Here is a 19,135-nt window from a genome sequence, read left to right as displayed (position 1 = left end):
GTATGTATGTACGAATTGAATTGAAAGTTGATATTACTTTTCCTGTGCTCGCAATTCCATTCTATTTGTGTGTGTGCGTGTGTCTCTCGCTTAGGTACCCTTGTAACATCCAAGGTGACATTGGTTGGCGATGAAGGAAGGCACAGGGATCTACCTCACTGAAGCCGAGCATTTAAGACTCCATCCCTGGCAAAAAGTGAGGAGGCTAGCAAGGGTGAGTCCGATCTCATGCAGAGACTTCACAGGATCGAACAAGCTCAAGCTCCAAAAGAGCAAAAAGAGAAACAGTCTAGTCCGATCTAGCCAGGACTCGAACCTGGAACCTTTGCCACCGGAAAGCAACGCGCTGCCATTGCGCCACTAGACCAATAGTTGCTATGGGGACTTCTTATTTACTACTATATGTGGCTGTTGAGCGATGCCCGTTCGATTTTCTCGAGCCATAGCCGAATTTGCAATCGGCCTCGGCTATCGTCATTATTTCCAATCCGGCGATTTCAAAGCCACTCTGAATACCATCTTGACGCCTTCCTTTTCAACTACCCACAATGTCGCTGTCTGTTGGAGCTGCTCTACGACCTGCGGCTTTCCGCTGCGTCGGTGCTGCGTCTGCTGTGCGCATGCGATGCGCTTTTGGCACATCGGCGCTCCGAAGAAACGAGAGCTCGACGCCGGGTGAGCTTGGGGTTGGAGAGCTGCAGGGCGCATCGTTCCGCATTGAGCCTCTGCGGAGGGTTGGCGAGGATGATTCGACTAAGCGAGCGAGACTTTTATGTATGTGATGCAGGAAAAAAGTTCTACTACTATGTGGTCACTGGCTAACTTTGTGCTTCAGACCAGTCTCGGAAGCGCGGAACCCTCGAGTCGGATCTTTTACTGTCTACGTTTGCGTCCCAGAACCTCCCGACGATGACATCTGAGGAACTCGAGCAGTACGACCTCTTTCTCGACGAGAACGATTGGGATATCTACTACTGGGCGACGCAGCGGGAGCCCAATTCTACGACGAACCCCTCCGTGACGGCGAGTCCGGCGAGTGCGTCTTCGAGTGCTGAGTTTGAGGCGCGGAAGCAGGACGAGCTGCCCAAGGATCCGCCAAAGGGGGAGTGGGCGCAGACGGTGGGCAATTTCAAGCCTGCGTATAGGCCGGTGCCGAAGAGGTGGAAGGATAGCCAGATTCTGGAGAAGTTGAGGGCGCATGTTAGGCACAAGAGTGTGAATGGGGGGGAGGGCACGGGAATGGCGTTCATGCCGCCTTTGGAGTCATGATTGGGATATACAGGGGAGAGGTGAAAAAAGAGAGATGTGTAAAATGTAATGATAGGGTTCACAGTTCTGTGAAATGTGTACAACAAGCTCTTGCGATTATGGGATGTCGCAGATAGAATAAAGGATCATGCATCTTTCTGTGTTGAACTGATGGGCTGTTGGCTGCTTGCTACTTTACGGATTGAAGGGAATATCTTGAATAGGTCATTTTATTGTACCATATGAATTAAACACTACTCCTCCATACTTGCTTGTCATTCATTATTATTTTTTGTTGTGCATCAAGTATGCCTTCAATAAAGGAAGAATCTTAACGGTTAGCGCAAAGCTGCAATCCCGGGTAGCGGCTTGAGGACAACCTCCTCTCGCTCATGATGGTGTAGCTCAAGCTTTTCCGATGGGGCACACATATGGCTGAGTGACTCATCGGATAGGTTGAATCCATCATCTTGTGACTCAAAGGATCGGGAGCAATAGTTCCATACCTACGCGTCATGGTATTTACTGTACATGCAGAAGATAGATACTCCGTACACCCCTCGAGGACTCCTTTCCCTTTGAGAAGATTCAGCTGAGGTTGGTGAAAATGGCCTGGCTCTTTCACAGCAATTTTAACTCCTCTTATGACATGGGGTGAAGAGGCTGAATTGGCCTGGCTTAATATCTAGTGCAGGATAAGGGATTACATGTAAACCAGACATTTGCAGGCGTCGTTGGGTAGCATTGTGCCGCTGGTACTTCGTGCGGTCTGTTCGTCTGGATTGCGAGTCAGATCAAGCTAATGCTTGATTCAAAGCGACGCAGGTTGATGCGATACAGGCTAATGTACAAACAAATCACGGTCAAGAGAAACTAATTTACGTATGTATATTATACGGCCTTTATCGCCAGGTGTTTTCCGTGATGTAAGTGGTGGACTTTGGACGGCACCGGTGTAAGTCGGATGGCTCTAGTTTCAGCATCCGAGAATTGTGTAAAGCTGGCGACAAGTACCGTTGACATGATGTATAACAGTGGAGAGGAATTAGCTCGAACATGCTCCGTGTGTTTGGAGTAGTAAGATCGATGCTAGAAGGGGTTTAGGACGTGCATCTGGGAGTGAGTTGTGCGTCTTGAACCCCCTGTCTGCTTAGCTGCGGGTGTTGGGTTGCCTATCTTGGGCCGCCGAGGTGAGTTGATGGCATCTTTCTAGTGGTGGGTATAAATAACAACACATCTTGTTTAGATGGAGTTGGATATGAACATCAAGATATGACTTGTTTACCGTCTTTTTGGTGATGTTGTATTTGTAGACAAGAGGCATTTACAAGGGACATACATGTGCAGTATGCAAAGTAGCGACGCCCTGCATGAGAAGGGAGGCTACTCATCTCATGCAGATAAAAGTCACCATGCTATCACTTATCGTTTAGGTGAGACGGAGACTTTCACCGTCGTTATCAGCCACGCATGACTCACGTCTCCAATCTGGGGGTGTATCTCTAGGTGTGCGCAGGATGCGAGCCCTTATTCGCTCCTTGTTGATTTGGTGACTGTTTGTTGGTGTTGCGAGGCGGCTACTCTGCATAACATGATGATGCATGTGAGATCTTGTGAGGAATTTGGTGGATTGCGCAGGCTGAGTACGATCATTCGGATGCTGTCCACGTTTTGACATGGACTGTATTAATGTATATGCACTCCATGCAGATGAGCGGCTTGGTGCTGTATTTGTAGCCTGAGGTAGATGTTGGAGGAGAATAGGAACATTGTTGCTTTAATTCTATACATCCAGTATCTAGGGTACCATGTCCGACTTCGCAACCATCCCACCATGGGTTAAATGCAAATTACTATTCTTGGCCATGGAGAATTCTGTAATTAATGGTTTAATATTTAGATTTCGTGTTTCCAAGACGCTGATACCGGTTCTAAAAAAGAATAAATAAAAGAAAATGCAAACCTCCTTGTAGTACAATATTATCATCATATATAGACCACGTCATACACTAACAGTGGAATAATGATCAATTTGCAAAGTGGTTACATAAATAATCCCGCTGTTTGTTTCTCTACATATTATTGGAAAATTCAGCTATTTCTTTTCCCAGTCTTCATCACGGGTCATCTTCGTGTAGGAGTATTCTGGAATATCGAAACGAACTCTGACTCTTGGTTGTTCATCGCGATGTTGATCTGAGAGATATTCTTGCGGGGCTAAACCTGGACTCCTAATATGGGAATATAGGCTTCTTCTTTCTGGGAGTAAATCTTGTCTCACATGACGGTAATTCAAGTGATTTCGTCGAGAGACTGGATCTTGGTTCACGTGACGGTGTTCAAAGTGACCCCGCCGATAAACTGTATCTCTTCTCTCATGCGAGCTATTCGAGTGAATTCGTTCAGGAGTTGCATCTTGTCTCTCAGTGCGACGATCTGAGATATTTTGTTCCTTTCCCGGCTCTTGTTTTTCATCAATGTGATCTGAGGGATATCGTTCCGGGGTTGTATCTCGTTCCTTATGATGGCGGTCTGAGAGATTTTGCTCAAGGACCGGCTTTCGTTTCTTATCATGGCCATCTGAGGGGTTTCGTTCAGTAGTTGTATCTCGTTCCTTATGAAGGCGGTCTGAGGGACTTCGTTCGGGGGGTGCATCTTGTCTCTCAGTGCGACGATCTGAGGTAATTTGTTCCTTTCCTGGCTCTTGTTTCTCATCAATGCGAGCTGAGAGATTTTGTTTAGTGGCTGTATCCTGTTTCTCAAGACGGCAATTAGGGAGATTTGGTTCAGGAACTGCATTTTGTCTCTCACTATAGCGATTTGATGGATTTTGTTCAGGGATTTCTCGGCTCCCTGGTGAAGGTTGTGGCTCAACTGTTGCAGAATCGGGCTTTAGTTCGAGGTTGTCAACCATCCATTTAGCAAATAGAGAAATATTATCTAGCCTCTTGATGGTTTCTTCGTCGTTTCGCGGCATATCTAGTGTTGTTCTCGTTGAATTCATCTCCCATAAAGACTGCTGATAGTTCTTTCTAACTTCCCAAAATGCTGGATATAAGACTGCGTTGTCAGAACAAGGCGCCTTAGGAAACGCTGAAAGCCCAGCCCGTAAGTCGCGGTCAACAAGTGCAAAAATAGATACACGTATGATGATGGCTCACCTAGAGTTTTATAACAATCCATAAGTGAAGATATCAACTTGATTTGATGACTGATCAAGATGCATGCGACAGCATCCTCTTCCCATCGAATGTCACCGTGAACTGTTTTTTTGATCTCTGTAGTCTCAATCAACTCTCCCAGCAAGTCGAAGTCGGCTGAGCACTGAAAAATCCACTCTTCTAGGTTGCATACTCCGAAACCTTTGCATTTTGCGAAGATTTGGTTGCCATGAGCAAGGGCTTCTGAGATGGCTTGAGAAAGATGACTCATTTTGCATGGACGGATATTGTATGCTTTAGACGAGTGTTGAGAGAGAAAAAGAATACACTTCCTCGATTGTCTCCCATCCGGATGAGATTTTATTTATCAAGATTTGTACCGGCTACCCAAAAGGACTGCTGAAGATTCTGCCTGAGCAACAAACGCCGATGACATGAACAAGAAAAGCTGACCTATTGGAAATTTCGGATGCCTTTGATTGAGCAAGTTTTGGATAACTTCTATCATGGTATTTCTTTGTGTTGTTCTTGTGTAAACGTATGCTATTGGATGAATCTGAATTGCCACTCAAGCCTTGGCGGCTGTGCAAACAAAGGAAATACAAACACGACAGCTGAACATACTACGTAAGGTGTTTCAAACTTGTAATTGGCTTCCAACCAACTCGGGAGCCTAGCTAATGACCAGTATTTGTGCTGCAGGCGTTCAACAAAGCCCGTCTACACTTGTAACAGGTTCTCTATGGCGTGCCATTCAAGTCGTAATCCGCTCGCGCCCAACATTTGCTGCAAAGTGGACGTTTAGATCATGGGTAAATATTTCTTTAAGGCTGTCTGCTCCTTTATTGAGGGCACTTGAGTATGACTTCGCCTCAATACGCGTCAGGTACGAGGATATTCTCCAACTCTTTTAGATCGCATGATCCGACTGTGCAACAGCAAGAAACTCTCTGAAGTTGCTGATTGCGTTGATAATATTGCATAAGAGACAGCTTGGTTTACAAAGACTCTTAAAGCATCCTTCAGCTGGACGCTGCAGCAGATTGCCAAGTATGGAAACGAAACAAGAGTCGATAATTCCACAAGGGGATTTGCCATTTCTGTCGGATCCCAATCCTGTCATAACCCCTATTGCTACCCAAGGGAATATTCTTGAAGAAATCCTACGTACTGGATTCCCCATCGACATGAAAGCACGAAAAAGAGTGGAATGGCTTAGGGCTAATAAGACCATCACTGGTTGGATGAAATTGACCAAATCGCAGATTCTCCTCATCAATGGCCATCGGGACATGAAGCGTGTTACACCAGTGTCTTATTTCTGTGCTATGCTTGCGCAGAGCTTAAGCTCGACCCAATCCATCATCGTCCTGAGTTATTTTTTGGGCCATCAGATACCTGAAGGGGGGTCAATAGAGAATCTGATAATTCAGCTTTTGACTCAAAGGCAATATTCTGACACTGTTGAATATGAAATCGGCTGTATCGAGAAGATTAAGAAAAAAATGTCTGACTTGGAGTCTTCAACAACAGGGTGAGGGCCTTGGTGACTTAGTAGGGATACTCCCCAAAGCAACACGCATTTTCATTTTGATTGATGGTAACGACCATTACGAGTATGCAGGCCGAAGCGATATCAAAAGCGTGGTGAAAGAATTAAATAAACTTCTTTCTCCGGATGCCTGTTTGAACCCAATAGTCAAAATTTTAGTCACGAGTTTCATGCCGTCCAATGATCTCGCCAAATGTTTCCAAGCGAACCAGATTGTCAGTTTGCCCGAGGAGATGGACAATATCACGACAAGGTTTTCTGAATCAGAGCTGAAGCTACAGTTTGATCGTAGAACGGCAGCTTTGGAAAGGCCTCCAAACGGCTAGCTGCGTATCCGTTTGTCGGCTTAGATATTTAGTGATGGTAGTAAAAAAAAAATTTTTTTTTTTGGTGAATAGCGTAAAATTGCTTTTCATTCTTTATAAAATTCTACTTCTTCTGGCTTTTCACAGAAAGGTCTTCAAACTCTACGAGCCTCAATCTGTATTTCGTCTGTGTTCTAGATGTCGGTGTGAGTGATGTGCGTAATGGAGAGATGGAGGTTGAAAATAAATGTAAACCTTGGAGTATCACGGCTCAATTGGCAATGATGCGGTTCGATGGTAGCTGTGAGCTTGGGGATTTGGATCAGTGACATGTTCAATGTCAAGGCTTCCGTATTTCAAGTCTTCCAGAGCGCTTCAGTCACCGAATTTGCATTGTTAGAGGTGGTAAAGAGCATGAAAGTTTGGCTAGCTCATAAAGGAATTGCCAAAGACAACTTGAAATAGATAACGCAATGGCCACATATAGTCGACCGGAATCAACAAACTGCTTGCCCAGCTTCAAATCTTCTGCCCCCATGCAGCGTACCACCTCATTTGACACTCTCCCGCTTGTGCTTCTCTCAAAATCTCTGGTAGGAGTCCTTCAATCTCTTCAAGGGCCATTGGCCTCTCCTCTTTGGACATTCCCTTCAGAACTAACACGCAGCCGCTATGAATCCCCTTCAACTCCTCATATCCCATCTCTTCAAGCTCTCTTGAAGCTGCGCCCTTACCCAAAGGACTAACACCCTGCTTTTCACCTATATTATGAAGCAAACCCTCCCCGGCCCTCTTGAGGATCTCAGCCGTCGATATTCCCAACGTGACATCCAGCCCGACACCAACCATACACTGTGTGAGCACCTTGAACAGCTTCGCGAAGGCTTTGTCTCCCTCTGCCATCTCGCCAGTCATCAAAGTCCCATCTACGATCTGAATCCAGCCGCCGGGCTTGATTAGCCCGATGAACCGTCGTACTGACTCAACGGCTCGTTCCATGCTTCCCGTAACGGCGAGCGCCGTCCGTTGATGCACAAAATCGAAATGCGCTTCCCATTTCTCCGGCCATGGTTTCAAGATATCTTGCCTTTCGAGTGTGATGTTGTCTGGCAATTCAAGCGGCGGGTACGCCGCGATGTCTGTACCGATTAGCTCTGCGGTCTCCGGGTAAGCCAGTTGTTTCCGGATCAAGGTCAAGAAGTGCCCGTCAGCAGTCGCACTGTCAAGGATGCGTAAACCCGTGCGAGAGGTATCTAGAGGGCATAATATGATGCCACCGAGAGCATCTGCGATGAGGCCGCCTTGAATCCGAAGACGGCGAGCCTCGGCGGCGTGTCGAACGTCGGGGTATCGCGGTTCAGGGGCTAGCTTCTGAGGGCCCGACATGGTGGATTTGGCATTCAATGGGCAATGGAGTTTTGAAATACCTTTTCTCCTGGAAGATTCTCTTTAAATATATTTGCCAATTAGCTTAGCTCACGGAATTGGAAATGTCAGATGGAGATCTGCGATCGCACTGACATCGTCTCAGCTGACAAAAGTCTAATTACGATGGGCAAAACATTTTTTGGGAAGTGATTCAAAGCACCGGTATGTATGCTTTCTGTTGAATTTACAGATGAAATAGAACAAGAGATTACTAGAGGGCGTAGTCACATTTGCTCTCTAAGTCGTTTGCTCTCCGCAGATAGTCATAACGCAGCTGGTTGGAATTTTTCTTCTTGCTTTCGGAAAGAACTGCAGCTGCCTCCGTACATATACTATAGCATTTCATTTTTATAGTGTACTTTAAAAGCCTGTAATAAACCAATCTACTGCTTTATCTCTTCATGAAAAAACTGCTTGGTTACTCAAGCTCGTAGTCATGACGACACATTATTGACTAGCTCTAGAAGATGCAGAAGATTATAGCGCAATTTCATCTCCCTCGCAAGGCAATAAGACGGCGATAAGGTAATCTCGGAATTTTAAGACAGCTCGACGACGCATAACACTGCTATGTAGCAGATTCATGCACTTCACATATCAGAGTGATGACAATCGCACCAGTCAAGCCAGAAACCAGGTAACCTCTCCATATAAGATATCTTGTATGGTATTTTACAAAGCATCTCTCCTTCTTCAATTTGCTATATGTATATACGCTCGTATACTTTTATTGTATCTAGAATTAATGCTAGGAGCTGGTGTAGAATACAGAGCAGTGCGCGAGAGGGAGTAAGATAAAGCTTTAGAATTATATCATAGTCTATAGAGAACACTCAAAGTGAACTAATGCTACAATTTCTCGAAGAGGAATTAATGTTACAGAATATACAGGTAACCGCTATGCTGAAGGCGTGGGCCATGTAAGCTATTATCACTAGGTACCTGTGCTAAATATAATTGTCAACTCCATCTGTCCACCAAGCATAAATACCCAAGAGCCCCAAGAGCCCCAAGTGCCGCGCTGTATAAACCTCGAACACCTCGTTTCTCAATCTGGCCAGTCATTCAGATATACTTGTTGCTTCAAGACACTGTCTGCGTGTCTTTCATTGATTCGATTGCTTTGAGAAGTTCTTACTTGCCTCTCTCAGCATCTTTTGTGACAACCAATACATTTACCAATACATTCTACTTCTTTATTCTATGAAACCAGTGGCTGTACTACTCGATTTCTCCTCTTTTTACCATCAATCTGTTAGGATACATCTTTTACATAAGCTACGGTTAAAATACAATTTCAGCAAACAGCGATTGATCTACTCCAGCCTCCCCTCTCAAGCAGTTGACAGGCTATTCATTACACGACGACAAATGCAAATACTTCAATGCGAGCAATCATATATTCATATAGCACACAACTCTATGAGTGCCTCATGATTACTAACATACATGTAGTTGTATGCCAATCCCACTCATTGCCCTCGCTAATGCCAAGAGTACACATATGGCCACTGCCGAGCTGGCCAGCCATGCTCATCACCCAGAGTCAGCAGACAAGAAAAATAAAATAGCTTTAACACTACATACCAAAACAATCCTTAGTTGTCATTGCATGTACAGGGATCAGCAGAGCCTCTGAAATTCTTGCCGCAATAGCCGCATCTATTGCTGTCAACGATCTTAGGCATTTGATCTTGGTAGTTCTGCATTCTGTTCGTGGGCAATAATGAATAACGTATATTATTTGAGAATGAGACGTTTGATTAATATAAATTGGTACACAGGATAAAAGCATTCAAGATGGATGATGCTTTGGGAGCCATCAAAGATGCCAGGCCGTATATTTATACTTGAAGTTCATAATAGACAGACATATGCACACACACACACATCGGCAACACCAGCGCCATCAACAAGTCTCGCAAAGTGGCACAGGTATATCCAAACTTGACAGCATCTGTATCGGTCGAATATCAGGCCGTCTGAGTGTATCATCAATCTATTTTACATTGCCAACAGCCAATTAGCAGATGCCACGGTATTCAAGTTGATAAAGTTTTTTCTTGTGTAACAAATTGACACAAAGAAGGCTGCGAATTAGGTATTAGTGTTACGTTAAGTCACTGATATATGTGTTACAATGAGAAGGCGTAGCTGCCTCACAATGAAGCGGAGGAGTCTTCAAACTGCAGAGTATGTCTATCGGTTGAATAACAGGCCGTATAAGAGTGTATCATGCAATATATTTTAGGCAGGCGGCCTCCAATTTGCAGACGCCACAGTCTTTTATGTTGATAAACAATTTTCTTGTGTAGCACCATGAAGAACGAAAGGATGGTGGGTTTGACGACACTTAATCCAGCATTCTCGAAATATACGCAATAATGAACGAATATATGTATCATGATAGGCTTGCTAAGATGCCATTCCACACTAATCATATCTCAATCTTAATGGTTCCTCTCCATCGAACACCTTTATTGGTTAATTCTTTTTCTGCCTTCTTGCCACCATCTCTGCAACTACCTCATCCTCCAACTTTTGAAAATCAATCTGTGAGAATTCACGTGGTCCATCCTCCGAACTGGGCGTCCAACCCATATACGGATGCTTATCTCGCGATAGCCCCAGCCTCTCTCGAAACCTCCTCTGCATGTGAGCGGGGATATTATTGCCTTGTGCCAGCATCTCCTGCTGTGACTCGTAGATTAGTTCCATAGCTTGTAGCAGAGAAACTTGCGACGGTGACATGGGGACCACGTCATTGAGGCGTTGCTTCAACAGGAGATACAAAGATGCGTGACTATTGCCACCACCTAGATATGTATCTTGGAGGCTCAGTTCGTAGGATGGGGGGTAGAAGCCAGCCAGTTCCCAATCAATTATGGCAGAGAGCTTATATCTCGGCTCTGCTTGATTATCCGAATTTTGGACTGATCTCACAAGGAGATTGCGAGGAGTGAGGTCGTTGTGACAAAAGACGGCCTCAGTTGCCCAGTTTTCCATGTCTGCTTCTTTGACAGTAGCTGAACCAAGATGCTCGAAAATCGATTGAACTATGAGGTCCTTGGGATCTGGGTCTGCAGTAGATCTGACATCGCAGAAGGGCTTCCTGAGGCTTCGCCTTTGCAATATGCCCGTCAGAAGAGCGTGGCCGTCGTGGACGAACCCTGCCAAAGGTCCTCCCATCACCATTTTATCCAGAACCTTTGCCTCTTGATCTCCAAGTGCTCGACGTAGAGTGTTTTGAACGATATCATCCGAAAGTCGTACCGCGTGCAACTTCTGTAACGCCTCTACAAGTTCGTTCACAATAGAGCTCTGGTTGTCGCTTGTCATCTGATCCCAAGCATCGTGCAGCGTTACTCCCTCAGCAAGCTCCATGACACAAAATTGAAATCGTCGCCCTTGTTCATTCGCGGCGATGCCTACTTGGAGAATCTTGGGCACAAGGCCGGGTATGCAATCAGCAGCGATTTGCTGCATGGCAGCAATGGTGCCAAAGGAGGCAAGGTGCGCATCTTCGGCCTCGAGCCGGACTACGCACGATGGTCGAACGTTATCGTCGAGCGCGTTTGCAACTCCAAAATCCGCCTTGAAAACACACTTGTCCCAATCCTGGAGAAAGATGGAGGTCGAAGGCTTTTCATTGAAGATGTGCTTCAGCAAACTGTCGTCGGGGGAGACGTCTCGATTGCTCATGATGAGAAAGGGTATAAGGGCGGGGAGGAGATGCTTAGAACGAGAGGGAAGATGTTGAAAGATGAGGGGAGAATGTTTGAACAGAGAGGGGACTGTTTAATGATATGGATGTGAAAGGTAGGTAGGTAGGTAGGTAGGCAGATATGGGGAGAGGGGGCAGCAGGCTGTGTAACACCGGGAAATTCCAGGAGAAGGTCCGGGAAATTCATGGAGGATTTCCATATGAGTTGCCAACAACTTGTCTGACATTCGTAATAAAGCCTATCTACGGAGTACATGTCTAAAAGTAATTATTTGAAAGAAGAGAGATGGAGTGGAGTGGAAATCTAAGCAGGCCTGAAGTATAAAACACCTCCATAGCACCAAGTTCATCAATATTTAACCCTGATTGCCTATATACTTTTGGATTTATATTATGACTTGAAAATGATGCCACTTGCTGGGCTGTTGGCCACCGATTGAGGTTACGAAATGGTGGTGTCACTGTAACCCAGCTTAACCGACATGTAAAGATACATGTATCCTATTTGCGTATCTTGATGAGGTACATGATCAAGAGGAGGATAAATCTTTTTTTCCCTGAATATAACATATTAACTTAGAGATGAATGAGACTTACATAGTATATTTGCTTGCCTTAATCGTAATTGCTGGCGATGCTTAACGGGGTACAGCTAGCCTTAGAGAGCCTGTGCATATGGCCCAAGCTCACGTTTACAGCCTATACGAGATGGAAGATGTCAATAGCGAGGTCGTTGTCGATTTTGATGTGGCAATGGAAGCCTGTTCTTCTCCTCGACGAGGTGTATCCAAGTGCCGTTTTGTTTTTATCAAGTGATAATTACTGAAGCAATAGTACAGTATTCTAAGACATGTAATCATGTATGGAGAGTAATACGAGGCTTGGTAGGATTACTACATGCAGATCTGCAGATCTCGGCATGGCTGGCGCGCGGCCTTTTTGTGTGAGTGCTTCAGAACAGACTATGAGCATACGCAATCATTGAGAAATGAGCATTCAATCGTACAACGACCTTCTATATGTATTGCTCGCTGTTTGCCGTAAATGCAAGGGAGACACAAAAGGCGTCAAAGTCGCCTCCTGCAAGCCATGGCGGGAATGAATCAAGTAGCATCGCCGTTAGTGGCAGCACTGGGCTGAAGGGTTATCGGTACGGGGAATAATAGAGATGGTGGCGCCTTGGGCCTTGTACTGAGTACCGTGCGGCGCTGTATTACGACGACGAGGCCATGACAAACGTGGGGAAGAGGCACGAGACACGAGACGGCCATTCCCTCAGACCCTCCATCCATTTCATCCTTTTTATCCTCTTTTTTTCTTTTTCCTCTCTTCCCTTTTCCCACCCTGCATACTGTACATTGGCCTATTCCCCTCCGCTCAGCTGCCCGCAATATCCGCTGCTCTCGATCTTACAGCGCCTAAAACCCGCTGGAATATTCCCGCTTCCAAGGCCCTCCAGCAAGCGGATCTCCCTCCCCCAGCAGCGTCACAGGCGCAGCCGCTCGGAGGTTTTCTGTTGGTGCGAATCGGGCCTGGTGTCGTCATCGAGCCAACTCCAGATCCACTTGGCAACGGGGCTGCGATAAAGCGACTCTTGTCTCTACTTGCTATTTGATTTGATCCTTTTCTTCTGGCATCATGACCTGGGAACTCAACCGCCGACGGTTTGTCCGTGCCGTCAACAGCAAATTCATCTATGGACGTTTGGTACGTGCCCCAGCCAGCCAGCCAGCCAGCCAGCCAGCCAGCCAGCCAGAGACGGAACATGATTTACTCTCCATTCCTTGTGCTGCCACCCTCGCATTCATCTTCATCTTTAAACTCCTACACTTGACTGAAAATTACATCTGACTGGCTCAATCATTGACTGACTGCTTTCCGTGCTCGACAAACAGCCTCTACTCCACACTGTCATCCTGCTCATCGAAATGGCCCTCGTTGCCCGGCTGACGGCGCGATTCAATTCGTACTATAATGAACGACCTCGTACGTCCCCACGATCAATGACCCCACGAGTTCATCAGCATCCCCAATGCACCAACTGACCAATTGCCCTCGCAGTCTTGACCATGATGGTCACCAATTCGATCCTTGGTGGCATCGCCGATACCGTAGCGCAAACCATCACTTCTGTGCGCGAGCGAGCCCTCCGAAAGCCGGGAGGAATAACCAAGGACGATACCTTTGCCATTGAGATCCACGAGTTGGACGAAAAGAACCCCTTCTTCGACCACGATCTCATCCCCGACTCAAAGAGCCTGCCTCCGCCGTTCGACTTTGAACGACTTACGCGGTTCATGGCGTACGGTTTTTGCATGGCTCCTGTGCAGTTTAGATGGTTTAAGCTGCTTGAAAAGGTCTTTCCCATCACCAAAGGAAGCGCATTTGTGCCTGCCATGAAGCGAGTTGCCTTTGATCAACTCGTCTTTGCGCCATTTGGTGTGGGTGTCTTCTTCACGGCCATGACCATTGCCGAGGGAGGCGGCCGCCGCGCGGTTGCTCATAAGCTACGAGAGATGTATGTCCCTACGCTCAAGGCCAACTACGTCGTGTGGCCCGCGGTGCAGGTTATCAACTTTCGCCTGATGCCAGTGCAATTCCAACTGGTGAGTGCTACTTGCGCATAGTATTCTAATGTTGATGGATGGAAACTAATACTGGGTCTTAGCCGTTTGTCTCGACTGTTGGTATTGCGTGGACCGCCTATCTCTCCCTGACCAATGCGTCCGATTGAAGCGAGACGCGAGAAGAGACGTACCACCAAGATACTACAACGCAACATTCGTGGTATACGAACAGCGCCACAGGGTCGTATGTTGAGAAACGGGGGTTAGCAGACGGGTGCGTGTTAACCCAATAGCCGGATCTGGAGTCCTTGAACCTGGATTTGGCATCACTGGACGGAAACGGATGGAAGAGAGATTCGAGCAAGGTGGCTATGAGGTCCAGGATGCGGTTTTTACTGCGCTTGAGGGTCTACACAAGAGGCACTGGCGTTTGGAGTTTCAACCATGTTCCTTTGGTTATGTCGTGTTGCTGTCATGTTGGAATCGCGATGAATCGGGAGGTTGTCGCTCAAACATTTTGTATAACAGCTACCACTAAAGGATGGATAACTTAGTACCAAGGTAAGTAACCAGACATGCAATGATACAATTATACACGGCTGTACATTTTGTCCAACGGCAGCTTGGTGAATGTTAGAGTACGGCGGAGTCTAGCATGTGAATATACCGCATTGGGGACAAGGAATCTACGGGCATCCTTACTTAGTAAGAGGTTCCTGAGATTGGATATCATATCAACCTGGCGTATGAAGTGATAACATGGCCTGACGCCAATCCAATCCTGCTGCATAACAATTCGCAGGTGATGATGGCGGCACCTTGCGCGTGATTTTTACCGTCGAATGAAGCTCACGTCACTCTGGCGTGGTCGAGCTGGAAGTGATGGGTGGATGGAAGTGGATGGACGACGGCTGGAGGGCTGGAGGGTGCTGCGATGCTGAAAGGCCCCCACCACAGCTCCCTGTATTGATCAATCGATTGCTGTAATCTATTGCTCAACCAGGGAGCAGAACCCCACCTCCCCCCTCTATCTGCCTATCGCAGCTTGCTTGCTTTGTGCGTGCTTTTTCTTTTTCTCCAAGCATCTCTCGCTGGATTGATTTGCCGGAGCAAAACTCTCTTTCTTTCTTCTTCACCACGATTTTCCTAGCAGCGCGACTCTTGTTTCGCTCGACACGCCAATTTCCTGTCAAAATGTCTCTCTCCAGCAAGCTGTCCATCACTGACGTCGACGTCAAGGGCAAGAGGGTCCTGATCCGGGTGAGTCCGAATTGCCCCGCCATTGCATTGCATGGAGGGGTTTTGCTGCTGCTCCGATGAATGGGGAGCTCGAGCATGGGCGTCAAAGCTCTGCTCTGCCCTGTAGAGAGGAGAAAGGTGTTGGAGATGAGATGCAGCAATTGAATACCATGAATCTAAATACGAAGCTCTACTCCGTACTTGACTAACGCGCTGCGTTGCCGCGATGCACAGGTCGACTTCAACGTCCCCCTCGACGAGAACAAGAAGATCACCAACAACCAGCGCATTGTCGGTGCCATCCCTACCATCAAGCACGCCCTCGACAATGGCGCCAAGGCCGTCATCCTGATGTCCCACCTTGGACGTCCCAATGGTGCCGTTAACGCCAAGTACTCCCTCCAGCCCGTTGTCCCTGAGCTCGAGCGCCTCCTGGGCAAGTCCGTCACCTTTGCCCCTGACTGCGTCGGCCCCGACGTCGAGGCCATTGTCAACGGCGCCGACAACGGCGCTGTTATCCTGCTGGAGAACCTCCGATTCCACATTGAGGAGGAGGGCAGCGCCAAGGACAAGGAGGGCAACAAGACCAAGGCTGACAAGGCCAAGGTTGAGGAGTTCCGCAAGGGCCTGACCGCTCTGGGTGATGTTTACGTCAGTAAGTACAAACTGTTAACCATGATGTCATTCCATGCCTTTTGACAGACGACTAATTTTGTGACAACTAGACGATGCCTTCGGCACTGCCCATCGTGCTCACTCTTCCATGGTTGGCGTTGACCTGCCCCAGAAGGCTGCTGGTTTCCTCATGAAGAAGGAGCTCGACTACTTTGCCAAGGCTCTTGAGTCTCCTCAGCGACCTTTCCTTGCCATCCTCGGTGGTGCCAAGGTCTCTGACAAGATTCAGCTCATCGACAACCTGCTTGACAAGGTCGACACCCTCATCGTCTGCGGTGGCATGGCCTTCACCTTCAAGAAGGTCCTCAACAACATCCCCATCGGCACTTCTCTCTTCGATGAGGCCGGCGCCAAGACTGTTCCTCAGCTGGTCGAGAAGGCCAAGGCCAAGGGCGTCAAGCTGGTCCTGCCCGTCGACTACATCACTGCCGACAAGTTCGACAAGGATGCCAACACTGGCACCGCCACCGACGAGTCTGGTATCCCCGACGGCTGGATGGGCCTCGACTGCGGTGAGAAGTCCATTGAGCTGTACAAGGAGGCCATCGCCGAGGCCAAGACCATCCTGTGGAACGGCCCTGCTGGTGTCTTCGAGTTTGAGAAGTTCGCCAAGGGCACCAAGGCCACTCTCGACGCTGCTGTCGAGGGCTGCAAGAACGGCAAGATTGTCATCATTGGTGGTGGTGATACCGCCACTGTTGCTGCCAAGTACGGCGTTGAGGACCAGCTGAGCCACGTCTCCACTGGTGGTGGTGCCAGCTTGGAGCTGTTGGAGGGCAAGGAGCTCCCTGGTGTTACTGCTCTGTCTAGTAAGTAAATTACACACTATCACGGATTGAAAGCGCGAAAGGAACAAGATGATGACGGGAGGGAATTGGCATCAAAAGGTCGGACCGGAGCATCCCGTCTCTAACGAGAAAAACTACATATATACCAGAGTGGCCTCAAGGAAAATAAAACATTGTTAATAGCACGCAAAGCCTATCGTTTCATTTATCATACTGTGATTGAATGTAAATGCACAGACTATTCAAGTATATTGGAGCAAATGAGACAGATGTAATGGACCCAGTAATGCCTTTTTTTTTTATTCTTTGGATTTGAAGACCCAATCTATATGCCTAGCGTTCCATATATGCCCATGACGTGATTTGGTTCGCCCCGATCGATGTCCTCGTGGTTCTCCCCCTCCTCGACTTCACCTCCGCTTGGCCGCCTCAACCTTTTTCAGCTCTTCCCTATGAAAAGAAACACGTCAGGATCCGTGTGCTCATAAGGAATGTAACAAAAAAGCAGAGAAGTAGCAAACTTGAAAAAAGAAAATAAGAAAAAGAAAAAGCAACATTATATGAACATGTATGTATATGTATCCCATCTCAAACAAGACATTAAGTAGGCATTCGGCCTAGAGTAATATAGCAGCGGTGACGAAACAACGGCAACAGCAAGAAAAAAGGAGAAAAAGGCAAGATCAACAATGCTCAACGGAAGCGGCGACGGGGACGAAAGTCGAGCGACAGCGCTGTGAGGAGCAGGGTAGAAACTAGGAGAGAGCCAACCACCCACTTGAGCTGATTCGAAAAGTCATCGCTTGTGTCGTCGTCGTCCCAGCTCTCCTCCCACAGGTGCTTGGTTTCGCCGTTGCGCTGGGCGGCTTCGGTTTGGTCGGCGGGCCAGTCTGTTGTGTGTAAAAGATGGGTTGATTAGATTCACTTCTTCATGTATTATTGCTGTTGTCGTCGTGATTGGAAGAGGGAGAGTAGAGAGTGCTGGGGGGAGGGAAAGGGGAGTTGGAGAGAGAGAGAGAGAGGGATGGCAAGTACCGTCGATGGGAAAGTCTTCGAATTCGTCGTCTTCGCCTAGGGCCAGGTGCTTCTGCTCGGGCTTCTGCTGCTCATTTGTGGTGGACTGTTCAGGCTCGGTGACCTTGGGCTCTGTGGTGGTGGAAGCCATGTTTGGAGGGTGATGATGCGGCGAGCTCTCAGCCTAGCGCTGGATGGGATATGCGCTTGCGAGGGGGGGGGTTGATGCTTGGCCGTGGAGGATGGACAAGCTGGAGGCGACGATGGCGGTGATGCTGTGAAGTAGAGTGACTTGATGCGGTGCACAGAGGGAGAGGGAAGATGGTCGAGGCGCGGTGTTGGCGTTGTTTGTTGTTGCAAGGATTGGCAATGGCTGGCGCTGGTGATGTCGGCTGCGTGACGAATAGCTGCGGTTTCCTAGGAGAGGAACATGGAGCCTTGATCCAGTAAGGCGGCCCGGTGCGGAAGAACGCTGGGTCCGGGGTGAGCTCAGTGTCTTCCGTAAGCCTGTAGGTTAGGAGGTACTCTTCAATCAGTCAATGATGTTATTGCTGTGTGTTAGTTCCGAAGGTGCCTGAGCGCTTACCGTTTTTGCCGCTTTCGGGGGGACCAGACAGGCGCCAGCGGACTTTAGCAGCGCCATCGTGGGGCGTTTTAGGGGTCTGATTGAGCAGAAACAAATGGACATAAGAGATGCAAGTGGCAATGTATTCCCATTGGGTCGAAATGGGATGGATTGCGTTAATCTTTTTTTATTTTTTATTTTCCGTTACGGATGCGGCGGCTAACTAATACATATTTTTTGGTTTTAATTGCTACAATTCTTTTCTGCCAATCGAGCAGAATGTCAAGTTACGGTGTGGTAGAAAACTCCGTATCTCGTTAAAGGTATACAGTGCAGTGAGACGACGGATTGTAGACGTTAAGTCCTTTGGCATCAATGACATCTGTCAGCTGGGCTTAACGGACTAGTGGGTGTTTGCTCCGAAATGCCGCAGAGCGCGGGTAAGGCTCCAGGTTTTCTCGGCCTGAGCGCTTTACCGAGCGGCGCGAGGGCCTGGAGAAAGGAATTGCAGTCCGGAGTACAGGACAGGGACTAGGTAGGGTAGGACTGAGAGAAAATAAAGGCAGAATCTGGACAAAGGCGAGCCTGGTTCCGATTAAATATTGAGCTGTACCTGCACCAAGTCAGCGCGGCGGGCCCTTGTTTTTTCGGGGTCCCCACGGCCAAAACTTGAATCATTGAAGTATAGTTTTTTTTTTTTTTATCTCTCATAGGTACCTACTTTCTCTTATTCATACAACCTCCTTCCATTGCCTCCTCTTCGACGGCTTGTAAAACAAAGAGATCTTCTTCTTTCCGAGTCTCCCTCTGTCCATTGAGATTGGGCACTGCTCTATGGAACATCGGCCGGCAAATCGAGCGTGAAACTG

At 47.6% G+C, this 19,135-nt stretch overlaps 7 protein-coding genes across 7 annotated transcripts; 3 read left to right on the top strand and 4 right to left on the bottom strand.

Annotated features, from left to right (window-relative positions):
* Nucleotides 1-560: 560 nt before the first annotated feature.
* Nucleotides 561-1,414, top strand: TRIVIDRAFT_85751 (uncharacterized protein; the record flags this gene model as incomplete). The annotated part of the gene is made up of 2 exons (XM_014105857.1): nucleotides 561-774; nucleotides 836-1,414. 2 exons carry the CDS (start codon nucleotides 621-623, stop codon nucleotides 1,267-1,269), a joined length of 588 nt encoding a protein of 195 aa, XP_013961332.1.
* Nucleotides 1,415-1,586: 172 nt separating this feature from the next.
* TRIVIDRAFT_62894 (uncharacterized protein) lies at nucleotides 1,587-4,225 on the bottom strand (the record flags this gene model as incomplete). The annotated part of the gene is made up of 6 exons (XM_014105856.1): nucleotides 1,587-1,754; nucleotides 2,588-2,631; nucleotides 2,728-2,929; nucleotides 3,103-3,123; nucleotides 3,530-3,972; nucleotides 4,060-4,225. The coding sequence occupies 6 exons, from the start codon at nucleotides 4,223-4,225 to the stop codon at nucleotides 1,587-1,589; spliced, it is 1,044 nt and encodes a 347-aa protein (XP_013961331.1).
* A 2,560-nt stretch (nucleotides 4,226-6,785) lies between these two features.
* TRIVIDRAFT_62893 (uncharacterized protein) lies at nucleotides 6,786-7,652 on the bottom strand (the record flags this gene model as incomplete). The annotated part of the gene is made up of 1 exon (XM_014105855.1): nucleotides 6,786-7,652. One exon carries the CDS (start codon nucleotides 7,650-7,652, stop codon nucleotides 6,786-6,788), a length of 867 nt encoding a protein of 288 aa, XP_013961330.1.
* Nucleotides 7,653-10,073: 2,421 nt separating this feature from the next.
* TRIVIDRAFT_229003 (uncharacterized protein) lies at nucleotides 10,074-11,396 on the bottom strand (the record flags this gene model as incomplete). The annotated part of the gene is made up of 1 exon (XM_014105854.1): nucleotides 10,074-11,396. The coding sequence occupies one exon, from the start codon at nucleotides 11,394-11,396 to the stop codon at nucleotides 10,179-10,181; it is 1,218 nt and encodes a 405-aa protein (XP_013961329.1).
* Nucleotides 11,397-13,056: 1,660 nt separating this feature from the next.
* TRIVIDRAFT_62891 (uncharacterized protein) lies at nucleotides 13,057-14,152 on the top strand (the record flags this gene model as incomplete). Its single annotated transcript, XM_014105853.1, has 4 exons — nucleotides 13,057-13,125; nucleotides 13,314-13,404; nucleotides 13,480-14,024; nucleotides 14,087-14,152. 4 exons carry the CDS (start codon nucleotides 13,057-13,059, stop codon nucleotides 14,150-14,152), a joined length of 771 nt encoding a protein of 256 aa, XP_013961328.1.
* A 924-nt stretch (nucleotides 14,153-15,076) lies between these two features.
* Nucleotides 15,077-16,890, top strand: TRIVIDRAFT_85748 (uncharacterized protein; the record flags this gene model as incomplete). The annotated part of the gene is made up of 3 exons (XM_014105852.1): nucleotides 15,077-15,245; nucleotides 15,459-15,879; nucleotides 15,950-16,890. 3 exons carry the CDS (start codon nucleotides 15,180-15,182, stop codon nucleotides 16,714-16,716), a joined length of 1,254 nt encoding a protein of 417 aa, XP_013961327.1.
* Nucleotides 16,891-16,958: 68 nt separating this feature from the next.
* Nucleotides 16,959-18,045, bottom strand: TRIVIDRAFT_211358 (uncharacterized protein; the record flags this gene model as incomplete). The annotated part of the gene is made up of 2 exons (XM_014105851.1): nucleotides 16,959-17,577; nucleotides 17,723-18,045. 2 exons carry the CDS (start codon nucleotides 17,850-17,852, stop codon nucleotides 17,381-17,383), a joined length of 327 nt encoding a protein of 108 aa, XP_013961326.1.
* Nucleotides 18,046-19,135: the final 1,090 nt, after the last annotated feature.

This window comes from Trichoderma virens, assembly GCF_000170995.1.
Source record: "Trichoderma virens Gv29-8 chromosome Unknown TRIVIscaffold_1, whole genome shotgun sequence".
NCBI lineage: Eukaryota > Fungi > Ascomycota > Sordariomycetes > Hypocreales > Hypocreaceae > Trichoderma > Trichoderma virens.
Note: the sequence above shows the minus strand (reverse complement) of the source record. Positions and strands in the feature narration are given on the sequence as shown.